General features: G+C 36.5%; 1 protein-coding gene across 1 annotated transcript; it reads left to right on the top strand.

The window, feature by feature from the left end:
- The first annotated feature begins 5,531 nt into the window (after positions 1-5,531).
- On the top strand, positions 5,532-27,565 carry LOC114458438 (cadherin-6-like). The gene is made up of 11 exons (XM_028440805.1): positions 5,532-5,663; positions 7,411-7,705; positions 7,775-7,894; positions 9,612-9,785; positions 13,692-13,879; positions 14,989-15,239; positions 17,563-17,699; positions 19,738-19,859; positions 21,785-21,902; positions 23,074-23,325; positions 27,022-27,565. The coding sequence occupies exons 1-11, from the start codon at positions 5,532-5,534 to the stop codon at positions 27,552-27,554; spliced, it is 2,322 nt and encodes a 773-aa protein (XP_028296606.1). The 3' UTR covers positions 27,555-27,565.
- The last annotated feature ends 401 nt before the right edge of the window (positions 27,566-27,966 follow it).

The raw sequence follows: 27,966 nt of genomic DNA, 5'->3' as shown, positions 1-27,966 counted from the left end.
CTGAGTGTGGGAAAAAAAAAATGTTTCTACTATAGAGACTCAGACTGAGCTCAGGTGTTCATCATCATCATCATCATCATCATCATCACACATCCATCTTCATCCCTGCTGCATCATTAAACAGTGTGTGTGTGTGTGTGTGCGTGTGCGTGCGTGCGTGCGTGTGTGTGTGTGTGTGAGAAATACTCCCAGAGACAACGACACATTTGTCTTTTTGTTACAGACATAGAAACAATAGATCTGTTCTTTTTGTTTCTGGAGTTATTTTGTGCCTCTTTAGTGTTTAGGGAATTATTGTGTGTATTTTTTGAGCCGTTTTATGTGTTTTTGGCCTTTTTTGTGTTTTACTTTGTGTGTTTTTGGAGTCATTGTGTGTATTTTTGGATTTGTTTTGTGTTTTTTGGTGGTATTTTTGTGATCTACTGTTTTAAATCTGTGTATTTTTGATGCTTTTTGTGTATTTATTCGTCATCGTGTTTTTCTTGTTGCTTTATATATCTTCTGATTTTGTTCATATTTAATGTTGTTTTGAGTATTTCTGGCATTATTTTGTGTTCCTTTGTTGTTTCAGCTTTTGTGTATTTCTTTGTAATCTTAAAAGCAATCTGTTATTGCTTTCTGTATCTTCCGAGTCATTTTGTGTATTTTTGTTGTTACTTTGTTAATTTTGTCGTAATTTTGCACGTTTCATATTTTTGTTGCTTTTTGTGTATTTATTTGTCATCTTAAGTATGTTTGTTGTTGCTTTGTGTATCTTCTGAGTCATTTTGTGCATTTTTATTGTTGTTTTGCATATTTCTGAGATTATTTTGTGTTCCTTTGGTAGTGTTTTTGCAAATTTGCACATTTTTGGATTGTTGTGTATTTTCTAGTCATTTCATTGAATCTTTAGTTTTTGTTTGTTTTTAGTATTATTGTGTGTATTTTTTATGTTGTTTTGCATATTTCTGGCATTATTTTGAATTCTCTTGGTCGCACTTTTGTGATTTTGTGCCTTTATGTATTAAATTTGACAGTTTCTGGAGTTGTTGTGCATGTTCTTTGACATTATTTGGTGTATTTTTCCACTAATGTGTGTTTTTGTTGTTGCTTTCCACCTCTTATCTATATTCAAATAATATTTTTTTATTATTATTTTAATGCTGTGAATTTCTGGAGTTGTTTTGAGTATTTCTGGTAGTGTTTGTGTCCATTTTTTATTAATTTTGTTTGTTTCTAAAGTTGTTTTGTATATTTTTCACATTATTTGGTTTTCTTTCTTTGAAATTTTGTGTATTTTTGCAAAAAGGATGTGTGCTTTTGTTGTTGTTCCTGTTTCCACCTCTTTATTTACTGTATTAGGATTTTTCATTTTCATTCTCGTCCGTCTTTTACTGTAAATAAAGTTATGAGTTATGGAAGTCGCATAAAAAGTTCGACCTCGTCAAACAGAGTGTCTTAAAGTCAAAGTGGCATCTCGTTTATGGTTTATTCATCGTGTGTGTGTGTGTGTGTGTGTGTGTGTGTGTGTGTGTGTGTGTGTGTGTGTGTGTGTGCGTGTGTGTGTGTGTGTGTGTGTGTGTGTGTGTGTGTGTGTGTGCGTGTGTGCGTGTGTGTGCGTGTGTGTGTGTGTGTGCGTGCGTGCGTGCGTGTGTGGATGCTGTTTGCTGCATTCAATCTATTCTGATCGAAAAGCTAGGTTTGTGCTTCTCTTTCTCTCTCACGCACACACAAACACACACACTTACACACACTAACACAGACACACTGTCTGGTGGCTGGCAGCCTCTTTTCTTCACCCCTAATTGGTCCTCTGAGAGTTGTCAGAGGTCTATGTGGCTGTCTGCATCGTGTCAACACACACACACACACACACACACACACACACACACACACACACACACACACACACACACACACACACACACACACACCCACACACACAGGTGATGGAGGAACTATGTGATGGGCGGGGCTGTGATTGTCACCTGAAGGTCATGAGCGTTTATCTTTCTCTGTAACGACGTGGGAGCAGAAATGTCCTCACAGCTCCTGTAAAACATTGCTGCTGTGCAGGTGTTTGCCGAGTGTCAGGCCGTGTGTGTCAGTGTGTGCGTGTCAGGCCGTGTGTGTGTCAGTGTGTGTGTGACAGGACTTTAATTAGAAGTCATGCACACTTCCACTTCTCTGAGTTCTGTGCAGAGAGAAGTTTGCTGTGTCTCCCGTGGATGTGACAGTCACATGGTACCTCACAGCTGTCAGTGTGTGTGTGACTGCGAATGTGGCTTTACAGAACATCTCTGACAGTATGTGTTGATTCATTAATAGAGCTTCCAATTATCTTTGATCACCGAAAACAAAGGAAAAATGCAGAATTCACTTTCTGAAACAGAAATGTCAAATGGATCATTTCATGTCATTCCAACGCACTTTGGTCTCAAAAATCCTGATATTTTTACCAATTGTTCTGTAGTTATTCAATATTCACACTGTAAATGTTTAGTTTGATCTGATGAAAACTTTTTGAGATATGGACTAATTAGTGAGGGGGGTGTGTCCTTATTTTTATTCCATTTTCAGCTTCCAATATCTCAGGAACTACATCACATAGGAAAGATAAATGTGGTACAGTAATACAGCTCCACCTACTCTCTCAGAATATACAGAAAGATCTGCTATACATAATATCTGGTGGACATGGCAGCTGCTCAAAATAGTAAAAAAGTGAGTGTGTGTTTGTGTCTGGAATAATCACAGTGAACAGTGAACAGGCCATTTTGTTGAAATGACATGGAATGACCCTATAGTATTATTATTAATATTTTATACAAGATCAAGTGGAAATCACAATCTGACAGTAAATTGACCATCACCCACATGTTTTTTAAGACAATATCACGCATTTCCACCATATTTTTCACTGTGAAACAGGTGGGCTAATGTTAGCTTTAGCATTTGTAGCTAACGACTGGACTTTAAATGTCATGTGATCTCAGTGTGTGTTTGTTTCAGTTCATTTCTGCTGTATTTAATGAAAAACTGATGACAATATTTAACTCTATTAACCATATTATTCATGTTTGGAATGATTTTAGGAAGTTTAACAGTTTGTAAAGCAGGGGTTCTCAACCTTGGGGTCAGGATGCGAGACACTGGGAGGGAAACTAAGAATGTCTTTTTAACAATTTGAGCCCATTTTTGCTTATTTTTACCCTTTTTCTGCAACTGCACCAAACTTACCATATTTTAACCTGTTTTCATCACTTTTTCTTGCCATATTTTTGCTCCTTTTAAAGCATTTTTGCTACATTACTCTAATTTCTACCCCTTCTCCGTCACATTTCAATGCCTGTTCTGTATTTTTTTTTCCACTTTCAAGACATTTTCAGCACTTATAAACCATTTCCACCACTTTTCCACCTAATGTCACATGTTGACCTACTATTGTCACTTTTAATGTCTTTTCACCATATTTCAAACTTATTTTTGACAATTTAATCACATTCATCATTTGTTACCCCATTATTTACCAGTTTAAACTAAGTGTTTCAATAATGACACTTTGAACTCTTTTTACCACTTTTTATGTCCATTTTTGCCCAACTCTAATTTGCAAATTTTAGCCAATTTCTGTGGTTTTTAAAATCCCGTTTCACCACCTTTTCCACCATTTTTGATCACTTTTAACCCATTTTATTTCTGATTAAAACAAGGATTTCTATCTTTAAAATGACTATATACTATGACACAAATAATAGTAAACTACCTGGACAACAGTGGATATTATTCAGCAGTGAGGTCTTTAAACAGCTGATGGAGGCGAAGTGTTGTGTAAACTCTGATTATTTGATGTAATTAAGTCAATCTTTGAGCGTTGTTTAGGGAAAGCTTCAGTGAGGCTTTAAAATTACACCCGCAGCATTAACAGCTGTGAGGTTTCCACTGATTGGAACAAATGTAAACAATGATGATCTGAGCTTCATCTCTCAGTGGATCAATGGCTTCACTCTGTTTGCTGTTTGTAAATGTCATCCTGATATTCCCTCTGTCTCATCTGTGCATCTGTGCACGTACGTGCACACGCCTCATCAATGTGAGGTCATCGTCCATCAGTCCAATCAGAGAGCAGAGATTAGCTCTGAACGTATAGACACGCTGTTTAACATCAGCTCAACACACACACACACACACACACACACACACACAGATAAAGACAGATATGATGACTGTGAGTCCATCAGAAAACAACTCCTTTGACGACTTTGTTACAGACGTAGAAAGAATAGATCAGTTTCTTGTGTTTCTAGAGTCATTTTGTGCATCTTTTGTGTTTTTGCAATAATTGTGTGTATTTATGGCTTTATTTCAAGTGTTTTTCTTGTTGTTTTGTGTATTTCTTTGTCATTTTAAGTGTTTGTGTTGTTGCTTTTTATATCTTTCAAGTCATTTTGTTCATATTTGTAGTAATTTGGTGTGTTTTGTTGTTGCCTTGTGTATTTTTGCAGAAACAGAAAAACACAATAGATGTTTCTGGAGTCATCTTTTGTATCTTTGGTGTTTTTGTGTGTTTTTGCATTAACTGTGTGTATTTTTGCCTTCTGTGTTTTTTTGGTTGTATTTTTGTGTTCTCTTTTAATTTTGTGTATTTTTGTTGCTTTTTGTGTATTTCGTTGTCCTTTTGAGTAATATTGTTGTTGCTTTGTTCATTTTTATAGTAATTGTGTGTCTTTCATTGTTGCCTTGTTTATTTTTGGAACAATTGTGTGTGTTTTTGGAGTTCTCTTGTGTATTTTTGGCTTTATTTTGTGTTTTTTGGGTGTGTGTTTTTTGTGTTCTGTTTTATTTTTTTGTATTTCTGTTGCTTTTTGTGTTTTTATTTGTCATCTTAAGTGTTTTTATTGTTACTTTGTGTATCTTCCAAATCATATTGTGTATTTTTGTTGTTGCTTTGTTCATTTTTTGTCATAATTTTGTGTGTTGTGTTGTCCCGTTGTGTATTTTTTGCAGTTATTTTGTTAACAAACGTTTGCGACAAAATTATTCACCGTGTTACTGTAATTTATCCACGGGAATTCTTTGTACAGTTTGCTGAAGTAGTTTAGTTTGTATTTGTGTATTTTGGTCTAATTTGACTTAGAACGTTCTTAAATAACTATAAATAAACAAATAATAACAAAACAACACTTAAAACACAGAAAATAAGTGAGAATCTAGACACACTAGTTGTTACTGAATATTGACCTCTATTTTTCTTCTGTTTTCCTTCTTTCTGATAATTTACGTTTCACAAATATCAGTTGTGACCCAATCAGGAAATCCCTGTTCTCCAGTGCTTAAATGAATCTATTGACATGAATCTATTAAACATGAGCATAAAGCAGGGCCAGAGTGACCGTGTTAACTTTCTCTCCTCTTTTAGCTCAGGCACATCATCAGAGGACTATGATCCATCCACTGTGATCGGCCTGGGAACATCAAACATCAAACGACCCACATTCTTCACCCCCCACCCCCCCACCCCGTGCACTGAAATGAGGACGTGGAGGGTGGGCATGGCCTGGCTGTGCCTCAGCCTGTCCCTGGTGGGAGGGGCGCGGCTAAGGAGGGTGAGGCGAGGATGGATGTGGAACCAGTTCTTCCTGCAGGAGGAGTACACGGGGAGCGACTACCAGTACATCGGAAAGGTAACCACGTTGCATGGGATGCACAAAAGTCATCGAGTGAATAACAGCAGGAAAGTTTAACATTTGCATTATGCAACTTCAAAAACACACAAAACAATCACTAAAACACGCAAAACGTTTTCAAAATGCACAAAATGACTCTACGTACAAAAACAACAACAAAACAACTAAAAAGAACAACAAAAAACAGATCATGTAAATCAAAATCATCAAAATGTCCCTAAACGTACAAAAACAACAGCTGAACATGTAAAGAACACCTAAATCACACAAAACAAGCACAAAAACACACACAAAATGTTTCCAAAATGCACAAAATTACTATATAAACGTACAAAAATAACAACAAAAAACAACAGAACATGTTAAAAAAAAAACGACAATATATGATCTGACAGTAAAAAAGAGATAAGACAAGACAAAATACAATACATAAAACTTTATCAAGATAAGTCGGATAAGAACAAAAAGACAAATTAGAATAAGACGGGACAAGACAAGAAACAAAACTAAGTAGACAAGAGAAAACTGAACATAAAACTAGATTAGATTGAATAAGACAACGATACAAGACAATCAGTGACGTGACGTGACCACTAGGGTTGGGTAGGCACGTTGCAAATCTAGACCACCAATGACAATTTCATATGATTCTGCTGGCTGATTGTAGTTTTATCACTCGCTAGAGAATGTAGCAGCAGCGGTCACATGGCATCGATTCACTAATGTACTGTGAACTTATGTATAGCATTTAGCATAGCGCGGTTACGTCCAAAGGCAGCTCTCTACGCTGCCTTTGGACGTAAATGGTTGTCATCTTGGGGACCTGACTGCGCATGCGCAAACTTGCAAAAACACGCAATGGGAATGGAGACAGAGGAGCAACGTGCCTTTGGGAGGGGGCGTGGCCTCCCTCTGCCTTACAGCGGAGTGAAAAAAAAAGACTGTGCAGCTGTTCCAGGAAATAGCACTGTTTAATAATTTGGGCTATGAAACGCCCAAAATGCAGACACTTTCAAACTTATAGGTACTGTAGGCTACTGGAAATGGAAAAATAAATAATTTATGATTATATTATAATTAAAACAAATAATCAAAATATCAATTCACCCTTGGGTAGGCACTGCCTACCTTGCCTACGCTGACGGGACGTCGCTGAAGACAATAAAAGGTAAGACAAGAAAGGCAACGATAGGACAACAAAAGACAAGACAAAGGATAACGCGAAGAGACAAGACAATATACTATAGGAGAGTAAGAGAGGAGAGAAGACAGGACAAAGTCAGATAAGGCGAGATAAGAGAAAATATGAAGACAAGACAATGTAAAACTAGATGAAGATAAGACAGATAAGAACAAAAAAGACAAGACAATATAAAGTAAGACAAGATAAGACAACATAAATCTAGATGAGACAAAATAAGACACAACACGATAAGACAGGATCCGACAGGACAAAACACAAGACAATTTTAAATTACAGTGGAAAGCACAAGACAACTTAAATGTAGATAGGACAAGACAAGATATAAGACAATACAACACAGGTTAAGATAAAACATCATTGCATGAGACACTAGAGAAGACATCGTAAGATAATACACAACAAGAAAAGACAGGACGAGCCTTGATAAGATAGGACAACATGAGACACCAGAAAACTAGAGAAGACAACGTAAGATAATACACAACAAGAAAAGACAGGACAAGTATAAACTCACAGAAAGTCTAACCTTTGTGGTTCTAGCTCCAGTCGGACCAGGACCACGGTAACGGTCTGGTAAAGTACGTCCTGTCTGGTGAAGGAGCTGGTTCTGTGTTCGTCATCGATGAGAACAACGGTGACCTTCACGCTACGAGACGTTTGGACCGAGAGGAGAAGTCGTTTTACATCCTCAGAGCCACCGTGGTTAATAAACACACTGGACTGAAGCTGGAGCAAGAGACGGAGTTTATTATTAAACTACACGACATCAACGACAATGAACCTGTGTTCAGCAGAGCTCTGTACACTGGTAGTGTACCAGAGAGGGCCGACATAGGTACGTTACTACACACACACACACACACACACACAACCTATCACCTTTTCTCCTCTGTGAACCCTTCAGGAACGTCAGTGATCCAGGTCACAGCCACTGATGCAGATGATGGGATGTACGGTAACAGCGCTAAACTGGTGTATAGCATCAGTCAGGGACACCCCTACTTCTCTGTGGACCCTAACACAGGTGAGTCACACTCGTAAACAAACAAACTGTCTAGGATACATTAGGTGTATTTTTGTTCTCCGTTTGTGTTATTTCACCATAATATCGTGTATTTTTCTGCGTTTTTGTATTTTTCTGGAGTCATTTTGTGCATTTGTCTGTCCTTGTGTATTGTTTTTGTATTTTCCCATCATTTTGTGTGTTTTTCGAGTTTTTTTGTGTATTTTTCTGTCCTTGTGTATTTTTGTGGTCCTTTTGTGTATTTTCCCATCATTGTGTGTATTTGTCACTTAGTTTGTGTGTCTTTTGGGTTATTTTGTGTATTTCTGGAGTCATTTTGTGTATTTTTCTGTCCTTGTGTATTTTTGTGGTCCTTTTGTGTATTTTCCCATCATTGTGTGTATTTGGGTTCATCAGTGAAATCCAGCATCAGAAATCTTGGGGTTGTGTTTAACCAATCGATGTCTTTGGAGGGCCACTGTCGTCAACTGACTAAAAACTGTTTTTACCATCTGAGAAATATCTCAAAAGTCTACTGTCTACTATCTACTGTCCAAACCTGATCTGGAACTGGTCATCCATGCTTTTATTTCGTCCCGCATTGACTACTGTAACTCAGTTTTTACCTGTTTTAATAAGTCGACCCTGTGTAAACTCCAAATGGTTCAAAATGCTGCTGCCAGACTTTTGACCGGTACGTCCAGAACATCACACATTACCCCGATACTTTCCTCCCTGCACTGGCTCCCTGTCAATTTCCGGATTGAATATAAAATACTGGTTCTAACATTCCGGGCTTTGCATGGCCAGGCTCCTCTATACATTTCAGACATGTTGTGTCCCTACACTTCAGGACGCAGCCTTCGATCCTCAGGTCAGGGTCTACTAAGGTTCCCAAAAACTAAATTTAAAACCAGAGGAGACCTGGCGTTCCAGGCTGCAGCCCCCAGACTCTGGAATGGTCTGCCCCAGTCTCTCCGGGAGATGAACTGCGTGGACACTTTTAAAAAACATTTGAAGACTTCGCTTTTCAAAAAAGCTTTTAGTTAACAAGATTTTATTTTTAATTTTTACTGCCCTTTTATGATGCTACACATGTGATGTAAATGTATGTTTATTGTTTCTGTGTACAGCACTTTGTGATTTTATCTGCGAAAAGCGCTTTATAAATAAATACTTACTTACTTATACTTACTTTGTCACTTAGTTTGTGTGTCTTTTGGGTTATTTTGTGTATTTCTGGAGTCATTTTGTGTATTTTTCTGTCCTTGTGTATTTCCCCATCATTTTGTGTTTTTGTCTGTTATTTAGTCTTTTTTGGAGTCATTTTGTGTATTTTTCTGTCTTTGTGTATTTTTGATGTTCTTTTGTGTTATTTCTCCACAATATTGTGCTTTTTTCTTGTTATCATTTTGCATATTTTTCTGTCTTTATGTATTTTTCTATCTTTTGTGTGTTGTTAATACTAACCTACTACTAATACTAGTCATACTCAACCGTCCCATGATGTATTGGGAGATAAATATAAAATGGTCCTGGGACTGGTGTGGACTGGCTTCAAGCTAAAAATCATCCCCTTTTCAAAATAAAAGCATCTCTTCTTGTCTTCAATTCGTTTTTAAGTCTTTTGTAAATAGGGCTCTTATTTTGAAGTTGACAGGAAGTTTAATCAGTAGCACAATGAAAGGTCTCTGAAAATGTGTGAAATGTGAAATTGATTGTTGGTGTTTTTGTTCAGGCGTGATCCGGACAGCCCTGGGTGCTGGGGACATGGACCGTGAGCAGAGGGAACACTACCAGGTGGTGATAGAGGCCAAAGACATGGCTGGACAGAGAGGAGGTCTCACCGGGACCACCGTGGTCAACATCAGCCTCACAGACGTCAACGACAACCCACCGCGTTTCACTCAGAGTAAGAACTGACGCATGTGTGTGTGTGTGACTGCTTTAACACAATCACACACAAAACACAAAAAGTACAATTTTGTCCAACATTTTAACATCTTCAAACGGCCGACCAATGACTAACCAGCGTTGTTGCTATGGAAACATAACAACAAGTATCTGATTGTGACGCTGGTTTGACCACATTGTCGAAGTTTCAGAGATGTTTTATTAATCGTGTTTGTTTGTTGGTTTTGTGTTGTTTTTTGTTTGGTGTTTTCGGGGTGTTTTTTTGGTTGTTTAGTTTGATTTGTGTGGCTTTTCATATTTCCTTTTTGTGTAGTTTTTATGTGGGTTTTGCGTCATTTTGAATGTTTTTACGCTGTTTTTCACGTGTCCTTTTTGTTTGTTTTTGTTTTGTTTAGTTTAGTTTTGAATGTTGCGTTTGTGTGTTGTTTTGTTGTTTAATTTTGTGTTGTTTTGATGAGTTTCTTCTTGTGTTTTTATTTTTTCGTTTTGTTTTGTTTTATGTTGTTTTTCATGTTTAGTTTGTTTTTTGTTTAGTGTTGTTTTTCTGTTTGTTTCACCGTTTTATTTATTTTGTTATTTATTTTGATGTAGATTCTCTCTAACTTTCCTCTCCTGAGTTTTCTCTCTGTTGGACTTTTTTCCCATCAGGCTCCTACAGGATGGTTTCCATCTTTAAACAGATTAGTTAGTTTGATGGGACAAAGTGAGCTTTAATGAGTCTCTGCTGCTACCTGTGCTCGCTCACAGCACAGACTGTTTACAGGGTGACGAGTATGACAGATGCTCAGAAACTGCCACCTTCACCAATATAGGGTAAATATAGGGTAAATATAGGATGAATATAGGGTAGTTATAGAGTGAATATAGGGTACATATAGGGTGAATATAAGGTAAATATACGGTGAATATAGGGTGAATATAAGGTAAATATAGGGTGAATATAGGGTAAATATTGGGCACATATAGGGGGAATATAGGGTAAATATTGGTGAAATATCAGATGAATATAGGGTAAATATACGGTGCATATAGGGGAAATATAAAGTGAAAGTAAATATAGGGTATATATAGGGGGAATATAGGGTAAATATAGGGGGATATCAGGTGCCTAATGTAAAACCTCGGTCGCTGTTTCATAGCTGACATTGAACGTTTAGCTCATTTTTCTTTAATTTGAGGCCGAACTTCATGTTAAACAGTATGTTCTGTCATTGTTAAAAATGTGTACACATGAAAAATAAATCAAAATCTAAATGTTAAATCTAAATGTTGAATCTAAATCTAAATGTTGAATCTAAATCTAAATGTTAAATCTAAATGTTGAATCTAAATCTAAATGTTAAATCTAAATGTTGAATCTAAATCTAAATGATGAGTCTAAATCTAAATGTTAAATCTAAATGTTGAATCTAAATCTAAATGTTAAACCTAAATGATGAATCTAAATCTAAATGTTAAATCTAAATCTGATGATGACAATGATGATGATGACGACAACTCCAATTAGAGTACAAATACAGGACTCAGATTTCCTTTAATGAAATGAAGTTAATCGGTTTCAATATCATGATATATATATATGTTTTTTTTTTTTTTTGGTTTTTTTTTAATAAATAAATAAATAAAAGAAGTGGATAATCCTAAAAGAATAGATAAATAAATATGATAACCATGAATAAATCTGTTCTACGGTCATTAAACGTTCTCATTATTTTATTCTCACATTTTGATTTGCCACCTTTCATTTTTCTTTTCTTATTTGAAGGTAAAGGATCAGGTGATGATGACAGGGAGAGTTTTTAGGAGTTATCCTGAGGAAAGCTTTCATGTGCAGCAGCAGCGTGAGACTCTGTGGGGAGGAGAAATGTCATTTCTCAGCGCTGTGAGCCAAGAAAGCATCGGAACACACACACACGCACACACACACACACACACACACACACACACACACACACCATCACCACCAGGCTTCAAAGGCCTCAAAGAAAGTTTCCTCTACATGTTTGAGGAACGTTGCTCCCTTTGGTTTACAGAGCACGTCCTGTTTTATCTCATCATCATCAGACAAGAAACAAAAAACAGATTAGAAGACTGACCAGAAAACAAAACACAAAACAAGGTAAGATTGAATAAGTCAACGTAAGATACAAGAAAGGCAATGATATGAGACAAGACAAAGGATAACACGAGAAGACAATAGGACAGTAAGAGACAAGCTAAGAGAAGACAAAATAAAAAGACAAGACGACATAAAACTAGATGAACATAACAAAAAAGTGAGGTAAGACGAGACAAGACAAAGGATAACGAAAAACAAGACGATAATCAACAGACAAGATGAGACGGGACCAAAGTCAGACAAGACTAGTAAAGAAAAGACAAAATGAGAAGACAAGACAACTTAAAACTAGATGAAGATAAGAACAACAAAAGACAAGATGTGACAAGATAAAGTATAACACAAAAAGACGAGACTATACAATAGGACAGTAAGAGACGTGATAAGACAGGACAAAGTCAGATAAGACGAGATAGGAAAAGACAAAACAAAATGACAAAACAACATAAAACAAGATGAAGATAACAAAAAAGACAAGGTGAGATAGGGCGAGACAAGATAAAGGATAAGAAGAAAACAAGACAATATATGACAGAACTTTAAAAGACAAGATAAGATAGGACAAAAGTCAAATAAGACTAGATAAGACAAGACAAAATAAAAAGACAAGACAGCATAAAACTAGATGAAGATGACAAAAAAGACAAGGTGAGATAGGACGAGACAAGACAGAATTAGAAGAAAACAAGACAATATACAATAGGACAGTAAAAGACAAGAACACAAAATAAGATAAGACTAGATGAAGATGAAAATAACAAAAAAGACAAGCTGAGATAAGACGAGACAAGACAAAGGATAACAAGAAAACAAGACAGTATACGACAGGACAGTTTAAGACGAGAAGACTAAATCAGGTAAGACTTGATAAGAGATGATAAGATATGAAGACAAGACAACATAAAACTACTGTACATGATGATGAAGATAAGACAGATAAGAACAAAAAAGACAAGGTGGAATACGACGAGACAAGACAAGAATAAAAACAAGACTGACAAGAGAAAAACAAAACATAAAAGTAGACAATATATGATGGAACTTTAAAAAACAAGACAATCTAGATGAAGATGAGACACATAAGAACAACAAAAGACAAGATGGAATAAGACAAGACAAGAAACAAAAAACAAGATTAGACAAGAGAAAACAAAACATAGAAGTAGATGAGATTGAACAAGACAATGTAAGATACAAGACAACATAAGGTAAGACAAGAAAGGATGAGAAAATACGAGACAACTGTGACTATGTTATCTTGTGATTGGGTTCAATCACACCAAGAGTGCTCAGGGTTATGGGTCGACTTGCAATCATGTCATCTCGTGGCTGATTTTCTGACACATTAAGTGAGTGTCGGACCAGTTAGTGATTATGTTTTATTAATGTGTAGTGTGTGTGTGTGCGTGTGTGTGTGTGTCACAAAGTGGAGGCAGAAACTCTATGTTGGCACTTCTTCTTCCAGAGAAGAGAGAACAAAAGGAAACTCATGGCTTTGAAAAACACATTGAAATGGTTCTTTTTTTATTATTTTAATGGTCGTCAGCGTTCTGTCTCTGAGCCTCTAACACATCATTATTGTTAGTGTGGATTCTTTCTTTTCCTCCGTCAGCATTTACGCCTCATTTTCTTCGTTTTGAATCCTTCTTTTGTTCTTTCTGTCTCTAATATTTCTATATTTAACAGTTGATGCTCTCAAACTCACAGTGAATCTAGTCAACTGTTCTGCTTCCATTGGTGACCATGTTACCTGATGACCCTGCTCATCTTCTTCTTCTTCTTCAGGTATTTACCAATTCAGAGTTGCTGAGTCATCGCAGTGGGGCGGGGCCGTGGGTAGAATCACAGCCACAGACAAAGACATAGGACAGAACGCTGAGATGATCTTTACCATCGTTAGTGGAGACGGAATGGACACGTTTAACATCTCTACTGATACAGATACACAGGAAGGAGTTCTATCTGTCAGCAAGGTACTGGTTATACTGGGTTATTACTGGTTTATTACAGGTTTGTACTGGTTATACTAGTTTATTACTGGTTTATACAAGGTTATTACTGTTTGTACTGGTTATACTAGTTTATTACTGGTTTATTACAGGTTTGTACTGGTTATACTAGTTTATTACTGGTTTATACAAGGTTATTACTAGTTTATTACTGGTTTATACTGGTTATACTAGTTTATTACTGGTTATACTGGTTTATTACTGGTTTTATACTGTTATACTAGTTTATTACTGGTTTATACAAGGTTATTACAGGTTTGTACTGGTTATACTAGTTTATTACTGGTTTATACTGGGTTATTACTGGTTTGTACTGGTTATACTAGTTTGTTACTGGTTTATACTGGTTTATTACAGGTTTGTACTGGTTATACTAGTTTATTACTGGTTTATACTGGTTTATTACAGGTTTGTACTGGTTATACTAGTTTATTACTGGTTTATACTGGGTTATTACTGGTTTGTACTGGTTATACTAGTTTATTACTGGTTTATACTGGGTTATTACTGGTTTGTACTGGTTATACTAGTTTATTACTGGTTTATACCAGTACAGGTTTGTACTGGTTATACTAGTTTATTACTGGTTTATACAAGGTTATTACTGGTTTGTACTGGTTATACTGGTTCTTAATGGTTTGTACTGGGTATACTGGTTTGTATTGGTTTATACTGGTTATGCTGGTTTGTACAGGTTTGTACAGGTTTGTACTGGGCATACTTGTTTGTACTGGGCATACCGGTTTGTACTGGTTGTACTGGTTATATTGATTTGTCCTAGAGTGTACAGGTTTTACTAGTTTGTATCGGTTTATACTGGTTATACTGGTTTGTAGTGGTTATACTGGTTATGTTGGTTATATTGGTTTGTACTGGTTGTACTGGTTATACTGGTTATACTGGTGTACTGGTTTGTATAGGTTATCAGTTTTAACTGATTTATAATGTATATACTGGTTTGTACTGGTATGTACTAGTATATACAAGTTTATATACTGGTGTCCTTCAGTAAATTAAACTTTTTAAAAATGACTAAACGTGGATGCTGAGCTGTTTTCTTTCTCCATCCTCAGCCGTTGGACTATGAAAGGAAGCCCTCGTACACGGTGGAGATCCAGGTCCAAAACACTCACCTGGATCCTCGCTTCATGTCGTCAGGGAGCAAAGACGTGGCGACGGTGCGGATCGCCGTGGAGGACGTGGACGAGCCGCCACTGTTCGACAAAGCCAGTTACCTGATGGAGGTGAAGGAGGATGCAGCTGTGGGCGTGGCCATAGGCTCGGTCAGCGCCATCGACCCTGACAGAGCGCGCAGCATGGTCAAGTATGTTCAGCCTTTGAGGGAGTGAGGGAGTGTCCCTGTACTGGTATTTACCATTTCTACTTAGTCTGCTAGGGCAGCAATTACAGCAACATATATAAGACACACAAAACAGCAACAAAATTACACAAAAAAGCAACGAAATTACGCAAAACTACAGCAATACACAAAACAGCAATAAAAATACACTGAACAGCAACAAAAAGACACCAAACTGCAACAGAAACGCAAGAAAACACTAAAAATGCACAAAAAACATTATACAATATACAAAGAAGCAACAACATTACACAAAAAAGCAACATAAGTACACAAAACAGGAACAAAAATACAAAAAACAGCGACAGAAACACAATAAACCACTAAACACATGCATCAAGGCATTAAAGAATTATACAAAGAAGCATAAAAAAATATACAAAACAGCATCAAATGAACAAAAGAGCAACAAAAACATAAGAAAAAACTAAAAATGCACAATAAGCCTTAAAAAACATACAAAGAAGGATAACAAACACAAAACAGCAACAGAAATACATAAAAAGCATTAACAAATACACACAGAAGCATTAAAAATACACAAAGCAGCATTAAAAAAATACAGAAAAATCAATAGTTTCACAAAAAAGTAAAAATACACAAAAGAGCATAAAAAGACCACAATACTAAACAATATACACAAGGTGTTCATAATGAGGACAGTTTACTGTGGTCATTTGCTGTGTTTCAGTACAAATGGATCAAGAAGTAATCGAACAGTGGTTGAAGCTGTTCAAGCTTTTTATTATTTTGCTGGTGTCTTCTGATGTTTGACCTTATTGATTGTGTTTTTTATTGAAATATACAGGAAATTCATTGCATTTTCCAGTTGACAGTAATTCAGGGGCTATCTGATCTGGGGGGGTTGTGAGCTTTTCAATTACGTAACACATTGTGCGAGACTTGTTGACATTTTTAGCAATAATTTGAGAAAAGTATTGTTGCCTTACTTTGAACAGCAATACTCAGTGCACCTTTGTAACACTGACTTTAAGCTAATTATTTTCTTGTCATTTTGATGGAAAAACGTTGGTTCGTGTGAAACGTTTTGTTGACCTGAAGCTTTATGTTTTGCTAGAGGGGGCGGAGCTACTTTAAAAGCTCAGCGGGTGCTTGTTCTCACTGTGTAGTTTGTCCTGGGGCCTCAGAGGAAATTAATTAATAGAGTTTGATGACAGCAGGTTGCCAGGTTGGTCTCCTCAGGCAGCAGCAGCTCATCTTTAATTAATCATATACACACAGAGACAAATATGTTTCACTGTCAGAGGAACAATAACCATCAAACTAAGAGTGTGTGTGTGTGTGTGTGTGTGTGTGTGTGTGTGTGTGTGTGTGTGTGTGTGTGTGTGTGTGTGTGTGTGTGTGTGTGTGTGTGTGTGTGTGTGTGTGTGTGTGTGTGTGTGTGTGTGTGTGTGCCTGTCCTGACCTCTGATATTTGTCTATCAATCACTGCTCTGACCACAAGGTTGACCATTGACATAATCTTATCTGAGCTTTTCTCATCTATACTTGTATATACTTATGGAAAATCTGAAAAATGCATGTGAAAATCTGAAAAACACTTGAAAATCTGAAAAACACTTGAAAATCTGAAATGAACATTTCAAAATCTGAAATGAACTTTTCAAAATCTGAAAAACACCTGAAAATCTGAAAAATACATTTAAAAATCTGAAAAATACATTTCAAAATCTGAAAAATACATGTGAAAATCTGAAAAAATGCATATAAAAATCTGAAAAATGTGAAAATCTGAAATATACATTTGAAAATCTGAAAAACAGAAAAAATTGATTTTTTGGTGTCTTTTTGTTTATTTTTCCAGTTGTTTTGTGTATTTTTCTGTAATTGTGTTTGTTTTTGGTGTTATTTTGTGTATTTCTATGCATTTTATAAATATTTGGGGTAATTTTTGAGTTGTTTTGAGTATTTTTGCTGTATTGTGTGTTTTTGTTGGTGTATAGTAATTTTTTTGTTGTTTTTGTTTATTTTGATAAACATTTTTGTTTTTTGGAGTTATTTTGTGTATTTTTATGTATTTTGCATAGTTTTGCGTTCTTTAGTTGTCGTTTTGTGTTGATATTTCATCCTATTTGGTCTTTTCTTCTTCACACAGAGGTTTTACTTTGTGCGTCAGGACGCTCACTGAAAGATATTGTAATGATTTAAAAGCCTTTTTAATCAAAAAGGGTGGAAATAAAGTGAATAGAGTGAATTGCTGCAGAATGACTCAGCGCTCTCTGTGTTCTGGTGCATGACTCAGCGTTTTTTCTGTGTTCTGCTGCAGGTATTCCATCGACAGACGCACTGACATGGACCGTCTGTTCAACGTTCACCCAGGGAACGGTTCTGTGTTCCTGCTGCGGAGCCTGGACCGAGAGGAGAGTCCATGGTACAACATCTCAGTGATCGCCACCGAGTTCAGTGAGTGAATGTGGGCAGAGATTTGACTCAAAAATATTCACAAATATTTTGATCATCTTTAATGTATTTTTCTGTAATTTTGTATATTTCTTGGAATCATTTTATGTATTTTTGTATATTTTTGTAGTTATTTTGTGTATTTTTGTAGTTATTTTGTGTATTTTTGTAGTTATTTTGTATATTTTTTGTTAGTCTTGTGTGTGTTATTCTGCAATTGTGTTTGTTTTTAATATTTTGGACGTCAGTTGTTGTTTTATATTTTTATTAATTTGTGTATTTTTGTTGTCATACTAGATATTTTTATTTTATTTTGTGTTTTTACTTTAGCTTGTTTTTGTGATGTGATTTTTTATTTTTTGTCGTTTTGTGTGTTTTGGTCATCATTTTGTTCATTTTTCTAACATTTTGTGTATTGTTGTTTTGTCAAATTTTTTTGGTCATATTTTGTTAATTGTATATGTATTTTGGAGTAAAGTTTGTGTACTTCAGTTGTTTTTTGTGCGTTTTGGTAGTTATTTTGAGTATTTTTGCTATCTTTGTTGTTGTATTGTATATTGTATGTATTGTATGTTTTTTTGTGTATTTTTTGGAATCTTGTATGTTTTTTGAATAGTTTTGTGTTTTTTTGTCTTTTTGCATATTTTTCTAGTTGTTTTGTGTATTTTTCTGTATAATTGTGTTTATTTTGTGTATTTTTATGTATTTCGTATATTTTTGGGCTAACTTTTGTGTACTTCAGTTGTCGTTGTGCATTTTGGGAGTTATTTTGAGTATTTTTGCTGTTTTATGTGTTTTCTTGTTGTATGGCATATTTTTGTTTTGTTTTTGTTTATTTTGATGGTCTTCAGTATTTTTTTTTTTATTTTGTATGATTTTTGGGATCATTCTTTGTATTTTTGTTGTCTTTTTGCCTATTTTTCTAGTTGTTTTGTACATTTTCCTGTGTCATGTATATTTTTGGGTAACTTTTGTGTACTTCATTTGTCGTTTTGTGAGTTATTTTCATTAGCTGGCCTGTGACGCTGGTTCTATTGTGCCAGTTAACCAGGGGGATGGTTGCAGGGTGTTGCCATGGTAACATGATGTAAAAAACAAACCGATGGTGATAGCGATGCTTTTCACCGCCACACTGAGACAAAATTATAAAAAAAATGCTTGAGTTTTAGTTTCCTTTGCTCTTCCTGTTTATGGATGAACTTTTCTTTCTGTGTGACGGTTTCACCTTGTGACACACACACGCACACGCACACACAGACACACGCATGCTCACAGTGATTTCACACCGTCGTTGGCCCAAATACTCAGCAGAGCACTAAATGTGGATTATTCTGCCCTCTGTAAAAAGCTCCACCTGCATTTCTGACAGTTAACAGAATATTTCACACTTTCTTCTTCACTTCTGTGAACTAAACACACGTTGGAAGAGAAAAACTAAATTTTCCCATCCAGCAAACTGTAAAAAAAAAAAAAAACACATTAAAAGACAAAACAAGAAGTTACAAACATTGATTGGTTTCCACGTTCACTTTAGAAGCAAACGTTTTCTTGAGCTTTTAATCTGGAAAAATTCCCATCTTAGATACACACATCTTTAGTTTCTTTCTTTCTCACAACATGTTTAATAAGGAACAGGAAATGGACACTGCACAGCCTGTCAGAATAAAAGCATCTTACAGTTAAACAGCTGCATGTTAATGTGCCTTCATCTTTGTACATTTAGGAACAGATCTAATCTCTATACATCTGTGATTAAGGAACAGATCCATGTTTTATTTCTATAGCAAGGAACAGATCTATTCTCCATACATCTGTGACTAAGGACCATATATTTTCTTTAAATGTCTATAACACGGAACAGATCTATTCTCTATACGTTTGTGACTAAGGAATAGATCCATTCTTTATATGTCTATAGCAAATAACAAGAACAGGTCTATTCTGGCCTTGTCTGAAATTATGTTTTTGTTAATTTCACGACACTAAACTTCCGATGTGTGTGTGTGTGCGTGTGTGTGCGTGCGTGTGTGCGCATGTGCAGATAATCCTCGTCAGAGCAGCCATGTTCCCGTCAACATTCGACTGTTGGACGTTAACGACAACGCTCCAACATTTGCCTCCATTTACGAAACCTTCGTGTGTGAGAGAACCAAAGCTGGACAGGTACACACACACACACACACACACGGAGAGCAATGATGTGTGTTCAAAGTATCATTTTGTGTATTTTGTATATTTTTGGGGTAATTTCTGTGTACTTCAGTTGTTGTTTTGTATGTTTTTTGGAATAAATCTCTTTTTGTGTTTTTACTTTTGTGTATTTTTGCTTTGTGGCTTTCTTTTTGTTGTTTTGTTTGTATTTTTTCATCATTTTCCTTATTTTTCTCACATTTTCTGCGTTATTGTTTTTTTTGTAATTTTTAGTTTTTGTCATAATCTTGTATACTTTTCTCAAATTTTGTGTATTTTTGTATATTTTAAATATTTTTGAGTTAACTTTTGTGCGCTTCACTTGTGTTTTTACTGCTGTGTATTTTGTTTTGTCATTTTGTGTAATTTTGTCATCAATTTGTTCATTTTTCTCACATTTTGTGCATTATTGTTGTTTAGTCATTTTTTTCATGTTTTGTTTTTGTCATAACGTTATTTTGAGTATTTTGTATATTTTTGGGGTAACTTTTGTGTACTTCACTTGTCGTTTTTTGTGTTTTGGTAGTAATTTAAGTTTAAAAATTAAGTTTTTGCTGTTTTGTGTGTTTTGTGTGTTTTTATCATTTTGTACGTTCACTTTGGGGCTGCACATACCGAGACAGAAGAGCCATGTGTGGCTCTGGAGCCACCGGTTGCTCATGTGTGCAGTAGATGTTTGTGTCCGTGCTTTGTGATTGATCGTGTGTCTGTAATTCCACTGGATGTTATTCATCACGGTGTGCACGGCTTGGCTAATGTGATTAAAGTGCTGTGGTTTACACACACACACACACATACACACACACACGTTAATCTGTCACAGTGCGACTGCAGCATTAATGGGATAAAGAGAGGGAGAACAACAGGTTACATTTAAACGTGGTGTCGTTCCTTTTTCGCTGTAGTTCGCCACCATCGATCCATTATCATTGGCTGTCATCCTTTCATCATCTCATCCTCTTATCCTTTAATTCCTCAGCCTTTTCATCCGTCCATCAGCATTAATCACGGCCCGGATTCGTCTTTAATCTCTCCGCAGCTCCACATTAATTTAACGAGTGAATGATGTCTTTATTTAAGGCGTGAGGCATGACGTTGCTGCAAACGTTCACAGCAGCAGAAGAAGAAAAATAAGTTATCCATCACTTATTAATGTACCGGTGATTTGCTTTAATATGTTTTAATAATTGATTTTTCCAGGAAGTTTAGTACTATGGGTTAATAGTGACCCAAAAACAGTGGAAAAGGTGGTGAAATGGGATTTTAAAAACCACAGAAATTGGTTAAAATTTGCAAGTTTGAGTGACAGCAAACGGACAGAAAAAGTGCAAAAAAGCCATAGATATGTGGTGGAGAAGTGTCAGAAATAATAAGTAATGTAGCAAAAATGCATTAAAAGGAGCAAAAATATGGCAAGAAAAAGTGATGAAAATACGTTAAAATATGGAAAATTTGGTGTAGTTGCAGAAAAAGTCTAAAACTAAGCAAAACCGGGCTCATATAGTTAAAAAAAGATTTCTTAGTTTCTTGAAGGCATCTGGCGACCCTTTCCCAATGTGACCTCAACCCCTGACGTAGATAATTCTCAGACAATTTCCTGCAGTGAATATTCTCTGAATCATTAAATGTGATTAACAACAAGTGGAGATTAGAAAAATACAAACCGTCACTTCACAAGAAACTGTTATTATTGGCTGCGTTGCCAGGTTGGGTTTATTGTGTGTGAAGTAGGAAGTTCAGATGACATTTTGGTGTATTTTCTACCAGCTGTATCTAGCAACGTGGAGCAGATGTCTGTGTGTGTAAACAGCTGCTGGTAAATGTGAGCAGTGTGTTTCACTTTAAGATGAGCTGAGTAAAGAAGCAGGTGCTAAATTACAGATGTGTTGCTCCCTCAGAGGATCCAGACGGTGAGCGCCATGGATGCAGACGAGCCGTCGACAGGACACAAGTTCTTCTTCAGCCTCGCACCAGAGGGGACGCACCGTAGTAACTTCACCATAAGAGACAACGGAGGTACAGATCTATTCTTTATACATCCATGGCTAAGGATAGGAACAGATCTATTCTTTATACATCTGTAACTAAGTACAGTAATAGATCTATTATTTATACACCTGCAACTAAGTACAGTAATAGATCTAGTCTTTATACATCTGGACTAAGGACAGTAACAAATCTATTCTTTATACAACTATAACTATGTAGAGTAACAGATCTATTCTTTATACATCTGTAACTAAGGAGAGTAACAGATCTATTCTTTATACACCTCTAACTAAGGAGAGTAACAGATCTATTCTTTATACATCTATAACTAAGTAGAGTAACAGATCTATTCTTTATACATCTGTAACTAAGGAGAGTAACAGATCTATTCTTTATACATCTATAACTAAGTAGAGTAACAGATCTAGTCTTTATACATCTGTAACTAAGGAGAGTAACAGATCTATTCTTTATACATCTATAACTAAGTAGAGTAACAGATCTATTCTTTATACATCTGTAACTAAGGAGAGTAACAGATCTATTCTTTATACATCTATAACTAAGTAGAGTAACAGATCTATTCTTTATACATCTGTAACTAAGGAGAGTAACAGATCTATTCTTTATACATCTATAACTAAGTAGAGTAACAGATCTCTTCTTTATACATCTGTAACTAAGGAGAGTAACAGATCTATTCTTTATACACCTCTAACTAAGGAGAGTAACAGATCTATTCTTTATACATCTATAACTAAGTAGAGTAACAGATCTATTCTTTATACATCTGTAACTAAGGAGAGTAACAGATCTATTCTTTATACATCTATAACTAAGTAGAGTAACAGATCTAGTCTTTATACATCTGTAACTAAGGAGAGTAACAGATCTATTCTTTATACATCTATAACTAAGTAGAGTAACAGATCTCTTCTTTATACATCTGTAACTAAGGAGAGTAACAGATCTATTCTTTATACATCTATAACTAAGTAGAGTAACAGATCTATTCTTTATACATCTGTAACTAAGGAGAGTAACAGATCTATTCTTTATACATCTATAACTAAGTAGAGTAACAGATCTATTCTTTATACATCTGTAACTAAGGAGAGTAACAGATCTATTCTTTATACATCTATAACTAAGTAGAGTAACAGATCTATTCTTTATGCATCTATTCTCTCTACTATAGATAACACTGCAGGGATCCTGACGCGTCGGGCCAGCTACAGCCGCCTCCATCAGAGCGTCTACCTGGTTGCCGTGGTGATCACCGATGGCGACTACCCCATGCAGAGCAGCACGGGCACGCTCACCGTGCGCATGTGCACATGCGATCGCCACGGCAACATGGAGCTGTGCAACGCTGAGGCTCTGAGCGGCTCAACTGGTCTGAGCACTGGAGCTCTGATAGCTGTACTGCTGTGTACCGTCATCCTACTCAGTGAGTGTGTGTGTGTGTGTGTGTGTGTGTGTGTGTGTGTGCGTGTGTGTGTGTGTGTGTGTGTGTGTGTGTGTGTGTGTGTGTGTGTGTGTGTGTGTCACTGTGTGTGTGTGTTGAGCTGTTTTTTAAGCACTGCAGACACATTTATCTGCTTATTCAGGCAGTGTCATAGTCCACAGTGTGAATACATATTTATATCTGCGGAAAGACACACACACACACACACACACACACACACACACACACACACACACACACACACACACACACACACACACAGCAGAGACCTATTTTCTATGGCTCGAGTGATAAACTCATTCCAGTTCAGGCGCCACATTCGACCCAGATGGACTCTAAGGGGGTGGGGCCAGAATCACTCCGGCTGTTTTTAAATGATTTATCATTATTTATAATTTTTAGCGTCATTGAGCACAAAATTTTTATTGTCATCATCGTCTAAAATGAGGCATGAAACTATTTTTCAGTGAGTTTATGAAGTTTGCTTGTAAATACATTGCTTTTATTTTGACGGGGATTATTTTTTTTCTTTAGACAATGGTAACCTACAGTGCTTTTCTTTCTTAACACATGGTCCGAAACTGTTTTTTGTATTTTGAAAGGGATTCATTGTTGTTTTTTATGCTAACATTCGACAGTGTTTTATTATCTGCTGAATGGACGAAAAGTAACTTATTTCTACATTTTCACAAAGCTCCACCCTCTGATTTGTGAGTTAATTTTAATCTAATCAGTTTAAGTTTAATCACACTGACCACCATTACTTCCTGCTTCCTTGTTACCTGAGATCTACTTCCTACTGAGACGTTGCGTCACTAGGTTTAAACGTGAGAGCAGGCGGTGGATCATCCTTTGAAGTGTTTATCGGACGTGTTCAGCGTTAGCTTCACCGTTATCGTCACGTTACAGCGTGTCATGTGACCTCAGGATGTGTTTTTACTGTTTCATGTTCTCTGTTGTTTTTTTGTTTTTTTAAACCGAAGCTTCTTCATTGTCTTCCTCCTGCCTGAATATGGAAGAATCAACGTGAAAAATAACAAAAATAAAAAATTTCGTTTCAGAGATTCTGCCAATCGACTGGAAGATTTAAAACGTGTTAAATCCTCTACCTGAGGCTGCAGACTATGGCACACACACCTGCCTCATCAAGCTCTGCACTCACATTTCCATCAACCAATAGGCAAACAGTTGAACACAGACATACTTAGGACAGCCCCCTCATTTACATTTATATTTTGTTGCGACCCAAACATGCCAAAATTAAAAACAAATTAATTAAAAAATAAATATAATAACAAAACAAAAATTTAAATATTTTTCATATGCATAAAATAAATGATTAAATTAATAAAAGTTAAAAAAATAATAATAATATTAATAATAATAAATTACTTTTGTATTTTTTTTATTTTCACTCTTATTTTTCAATCTATATTTAATTTTTGCAAACATTTAAAACTTTTGTATTTTTTTAACTAATATTTATTTATTTTTATTTAATTTTAAATTGTCCTTTTTGTTATTTTTTTTAACGTTTATTTAGTTATTCATTTATTTTTATGGCACTATATACTATATACACGCTCATCAAAGCAGTGAAGCCTGAAACAGCTTGTCCCAAAAGCAGCTGGTGTTTGATTCACACTGGTCATCATGTTATCCTGTGACTAATTCTCAGCGTACGTATTCAGACGCCACTAAATCAGTGTTTTTCAACTTTGGGGTCTGGACCCCATGTAGGGTCGCCTGATATTCAGAAAAATTAAAATAGATTTTTTTTTTAGATTAAAACAACACACAATTTTGTGTTTATGGAAGAGGATTAGGGCTCCTAAAATTAAGACCAAAAAACAAAATCAAGAGTAAAAAAATAAGACTAAGAAAAAATTAAGAATGTATAAAAAAAAAAATTTCCCAGTGGCCCCAATACTCTTTCGTATCATATTTCAATACTTTCACTTTCAGAAATATAAATCGAGTTCAGCTAAAATGCAGTAAAAAAAAAATATATATATATATATATATACTTCAGAAATAAGAGAAAGGGGAACTAGAGCCACTGATCTACAGTGTTTGATGGTTTTTAGGTTACGTTACTGTGGTTTATCTCTCTCTACAGTAATGTGGTTTCTCTCTCTTTCTATAGTGTCGGTTATTCTTGGGGTACATTAATGTGGTTTCTCTCTCTCTCTGTAGTGTTAGTTATTCTTGGGGTACATTAATGTGGTTTCTCTCTCTCTGTAGTGTTAGTTATTCTTGGGGTACATTAATGTGGTTTCTCTCTCTATATAGTGTTAGTTATTCTTGGGGTACATTAATGTGGTTTCTCTCTCTCTCTGTAGTGTTAGTTATTCTTGGGGTACATTAATGTGGTTTCTCTCTCTCTGTAGTGTTAGTTATTCTTGGGGTACATTAATGTGGTTTCTCTCTCTCTCTGTAGTGTTAGTTATTCTTGGGGTACATTAATGTGGTTTCTCTCTCTCTCTGTAGTGTTAGTTATTCTTGGGGTACATTAATGTGGTTTCTCTCTCTTTCTGTAGTGTTAGTTATTCTTGGGGTACATTAATGTGGTTTCTCTCTCTCTCTGTAGTGTTAGTTATTCTTGGGGTACATTAATGTGGTTTCTTTCTCTCTCTGTAGTGTTAGTTATTCTCGGGGTACATTAATGTGGTTTCTCTCTCTTTCTGTAGTGTTAGTTATTCTTGGGGTACATTAATGTGGTTTCTCTCTCTCTCTGTAGTGTTAGTTATTCTTGGGGTACATTAATGTGGTTTCTCTCTCTCTTTCTGTAGTGTTAGTTATTCTTGGGGTACATTCTCGGTTCTGGTGCTCTTTGATCTCAGTGCAGCCTTTGATACAGTGGATCATCATCTACTGCTGCAGAGACTGGAAAGCATTTTTGGGAATAAAGAAACAGCGCTGGGTTGGTTTAAATCCTGGTTTAAATCCTACCTAACAGACAGAACCCACTTTGTTCATGTAAATAAACTGTCCTCAGTGCAGAGTTAATCATGGAGTTCCACAAGGTTCAGTTTTGGGACCAATACTCTTTACATTATATATGCTTCCACTAGGTGACATTATCAGAGAACATGATATAAGTTTCCATTGCTATGCGGATGACACACAGCTTTATCTCTCAATGAAATCAGATGAAACACCTTAGAGAGAAATTATCAGAGCAAACAGTGTCTGGATAGCGTTACTCTGTCACCCAGCACCACAGTAAAAAACTTAGGCGTTATCTTTGATACTGACTTTGATACAGACAGCCTTCTTCCACCTCCGTAATATCTCTAAAATCAGGAATATCTTGACCCAAAGTGATGCTGAAAAACTAATCCATGCATTTGTTACATCTAGACTAGATTATTGTAACTCTCTACTTTCAGGATGTCCCAATAACTTATTAAAAAGTTAATTTTATTTTATATTTTGATAAGCGCATTGAGATGACTTTGTTGTAAATTGGGCTATACAAATAAAGTTGAATTGAATTTAATTAATGTGGTTTCTCTCTCTCTCTATAGTGTTGGTTATTCTCGGGGTACATTAATGTGGTTTCTCTCTCTATATAGTGTTGGTTATTCTCGGGGTACATTAATGTGGTTTCTCTCTCTCTCTATAGTGTTGGTTATTTTCGGGGTACATTAATGTGGTTTCTCTCTCTCTCTGCAGTGCTGGTGGTTCTCTTCACGGCATTGAGGCGCCACAGGAAGCAAGAACCTCTGATCATATCTAAGGAGGACGTGCGTGACAACGTGGTGAGCTACAACGACGAGGGGGGAGGGGAGGAGGACACGCAGGCCTTTGACATCGGGGCGCTGCGGCACCCGGACACCGCTGCCCTGGACGAGGCATCCAATCAGAGGCGAGACATCGTCCCCTCCGACACGCTGCTGTTCCCGCTGCACCGCCGGGTGGCCCCGGGGCTCCTCCCCGTGGGCGTGGCCTCGCGGGACACCGGGGAGGACGTGCTGGAGTTCATCCACCAGAGGGTTCTGGAGAACGACTCCAACCCAACGGCGCCGCCCTACGACTCCCTGGCCACCTACGCCTACGAGGGCGGGGGCTCCGTGGCCGAGTCACTCAGCTCGCTGGGGTCGACGTCGTCTGAGGCCGAGCAGCACTACCACTACCTCAGTGAGTGGGGGCCGCGCTTCAGGAGGCTAGCAGACCTGTACGGGGCTGAGGACACAGACTTCTCCTAACAGAGACAGGACCCAGGACAGCGGCGTTCAGCCATGGACACGCCCCCCCTCCTTCCAGGAGGAATTTATTTCACCTCAACGTTTGGATTCTAAGAATAAGGAAACAGAAAACTGGACTTTACTTCCTCGTTGGTGACAAAATCACTGCAGTTATGAGGACGAAGACGTCAAATGGAGACACTTCAGAGACTCCAGTGTCCGTCCACAAACACATTTTCTCTGATTTTCATCCTTTCTGGTGGAATTTTGAGGATTTGAACCTGATTTTTGACATCAACTCTTTCTTGGATCTTCAAAGGGATCATCCACTGTTTTTACAAATGTGGCCTGAAATCTTCTAAATGTCCTTAATAGTAGATCTATATCTAATAAGACACATTATTATGCACCATATTCATTTAATTCACTTTTA

Source organism: Gouania willdenowi, unplaced genomic scaffold (assembly GCF_900634775.1).
Source record: "Gouania willdenowi unplaced genomic scaffold, fGouWil2.1 scaffold_119_arrow_ctg1, whole genome shotgun sequence".
In the NCBI taxonomy this organism is placed as follows: Eukaryota; Metazoa; Chordata; class Actinopteri; order Blenniiformes; family Gobiesocidae; genus Gouania; species Gouania willdenowi.
Note: the sequence above shows the minus strand (reverse complement) of the source record. Positions and strands in the feature narration are given on the sequence as shown.